Source organism: Sipha flava, unplaced genomic scaffold, assembly GCF_003268045.1.
Source record: "Sipha flava isolate LNK unplaced genomic scaffold, YSA_version1 197_pilon_pilon, whole genome shotgun sequence".
Lineage (NCBI taxonomy): Eukaryota > Metazoa > Arthropoda > Insecta > Hemiptera > Aphididae > Sipha > Sipha flava.
Genome location: NW_020272774.1, coordinates 2,046,821 through 2,049,495, shown reverse-complemented (window position 1 = coordinate 2,049,495; position 2,675 = coordinate 2,046,821). Strand labels below are relative to the sequence as shown.

The window sequence follows — 2,675 nt, the reverse complement described above, 5'->3', positions numbered from 1 at the left end:
TGAAAGTCGCAGATAATAATATTAATAAAAATCAGACCGAGAACACGCGTGCGAAGGTGGGTAGGCCGATAGATAGATATGGGTAGGAAGACATGCATTTATAACGAACGATATATTTACGCTGACAATTAGTTAATGGACGATTATTATTATAATATTATTTTTCAATGACGTGTCGCGTCACGCATACCACACCACCTTTTAGCCTTCCGACGACGACGACGACGATCAATCAATTTTGATATTATATTATACTTCACGTTCACATCGATACACATCGCCGGAGACGTTACGGTCGTGTAAATCGAAACAATCTTACCGAATAGTGGTGACAGTGGCGCGTACCTCCGACGGAGCAGCAGCCACCGCCGTCGAAAGACACACTATTACTGTTACCAATCATAATAGTAATAAAAATAATACTAATCTGTATGATGTATCTGAACACCATACCGCGCACCGTGGTCGGAGCAGTGAAACGCTGCAAAGAAGATCAACATCCGGACGCAGGCAATGGCGTGGGAGAAGCATATTATACATCTTATGGATTTCTGGCCACGCGTAGGAACGTATCACGTAGAGAAAGACGTATGGTTATGGTGGACAGCTTATCGATCAACGGTTGAGAGCGTGTGCGGCAGTAATTCTAGGATAACCGACGTAGGCTCTTCAGATGATTTCAGGACCTTTTACATGCAGTAAAAAAAAAAATTGTTTTCATTCATGATTGTTGGAGTACAAAAATGAACAGTACGATAAAATAGATGTGACAAAAAATAATCGATTGAAGCGAACCAATAAATTATTATCGAAACCAAAAAAAAAAAATTAGAGTTTGATATTAAACAATTTATATTCTTTGGTCTAAACATACGAGACACGTTAACTAGTCTTTAACGATGACCAATCATTAAATTAATCTTTTTCCCATTCATCAGTTGAAACTATTGGAAAATTAATCAAAATCTAAAACTCCGAAACCTCTTTTAATTTGTACACCATTAGGTGCTCATCGTGGCCGTTCGGTATATTTTACCCATTACCAACGTACCCGTGCATAAGAGGTTACATTTTTTTTTCTCCCTCAATATGCATACAGGACGCGTTTTGATTAACAACTCAAACCGACGGTCGAAATCTGTCCTCGGTTCACATCGAAACGCGATCGGGTACCATAAATATTAAAGTGTTGTTTCGCATGGCGGCGGCGTTCTTCTCCGCACCGAATGGATTAATAATAATGTATAAGATGTACATGACGATATAATAATACGAAGTCGCCGCCGCCGTGAATCCGGTCGGGATTTTTACATCTTCGCCCCTCCCCCCTCCCCCCCTCGAAGGATACGCCAGGCGAATAATTATTCGATTCATTGTGAACGAGACGCACGCGCGCACGTAACTTCTTACGTAAAAACGACGAGGGAAAAAGTTGTCCTATTACCATGCACTGCCGTATACGCAAAAAGATGCTAAGAAAATCATAACCCGTGAGCGGTCGGCCCGGGGTGCAACGATTGCTACGTACCATCGACAAAGATGTCGAGCGGTGGAGAGGGGGCGGAAAAAAAATTATAAGCGAAAAAAAAATAATAATAATAATAATACGATACGACCGATTGCGTGTGCCGACTCGGTGGTACACCCGATACCGATAAAGAATATTAAAAACGAAATATCGATATAACAACTGAACGGCGGAATGATTTATATTAACAGTAGTGGTTGAGCACGGACGGGCGCGCGGCAAACTACTTTGTCATTAGCTGCTAATGAATTTACTTTATTGCGTCCGGAACGAGCGGGCCACGAGGAATACGTACGTGTACGTATATTAATAACTATTTATTGCCCAATTAAAGACTCGGGGAATCATTTTTTTCTTTTTTTTTTTTTCTCTGTACTTCTATAATCCCCGTTCTTCTTTTATAAACAGCATCTTCTCGGTAGGCGGAAAAAAAATAGAAATAAAACGAGATCCGATATCACCGCTCGCACACGTCTCATTTTTTTTTCTCTCTACATCTAACGAATTCAAGCCGGTAGCGGAGGGGAAACGCGCACACGTCCATGGGCGGTAGTAGTAGCCGCGTAAGTGTATAGCAGTAAAAGTTATTGCCACCTCTGCCACCGTCCCGTCTGTACTTATTATAATTATTATTGTACTCGGCCGTGATACGTCGTGCGTCGGCCGGACGAGTTGTAACGAGCTCGTGTGAACGGTCAGAGAAGCGGTGGTGGCGGCACGGTCGGTGGTGTTACAACAACTGGTACGCGTGTTGCGCTACTGCGTAAGAGATGGCGCAAAAAAGAATAAGTATTTCGGTGAGGCTGTCCTGCCGAAGTCCTGGAAACCCTGCGATGCGGACACGATGCAAACGAGGAAGCAAAACTGAAATACATACCTTCTTACCGACGTTCTTACGGAAATATAACTAGGACAAACGTGTTTTGCCACGGTAAGAACATCAAAGACTAGTATAAGTGTTTATAAGTCACAGACGCGCATTCGTCACAAAAACTCTCATAAACAATGCCGATTTCGACGTATACCTCGACGATAACAAACGACGACCAAACGCTCAAACAAACTTATGATCGACGGAGTGCAATAAACATTTTCAAACATACGTAACCCCGACCCACCACATTGGAATAATACATTTTTTTTTTTT

At 42.1% G+C, this 2,675-nt stretch overlaps 1 protein-coding gene across 1 annotated transcript in view; it reads right to left on the bottom strand.

The window, feature by feature from the left end:
• Window positions 1-201: 201 nt before the first annotated feature.
• LOC112681813 (helix-loop-helix protein delilah-like) overlaps window positions 202-2,675 on the bottom strand; it is a 22,445-nt gene continuing 19,971 nt past the window's right edge. Inside the window, exon 3 of the mRNA XM_025552127.1 lies at window positions 202-228. Within this exon, the coding sequence (XP_025407912.1) occupies window positions 202-228 (27 nt within the window). The remainder of the gene's footprint in view (window positions 229-2,675) is intronic.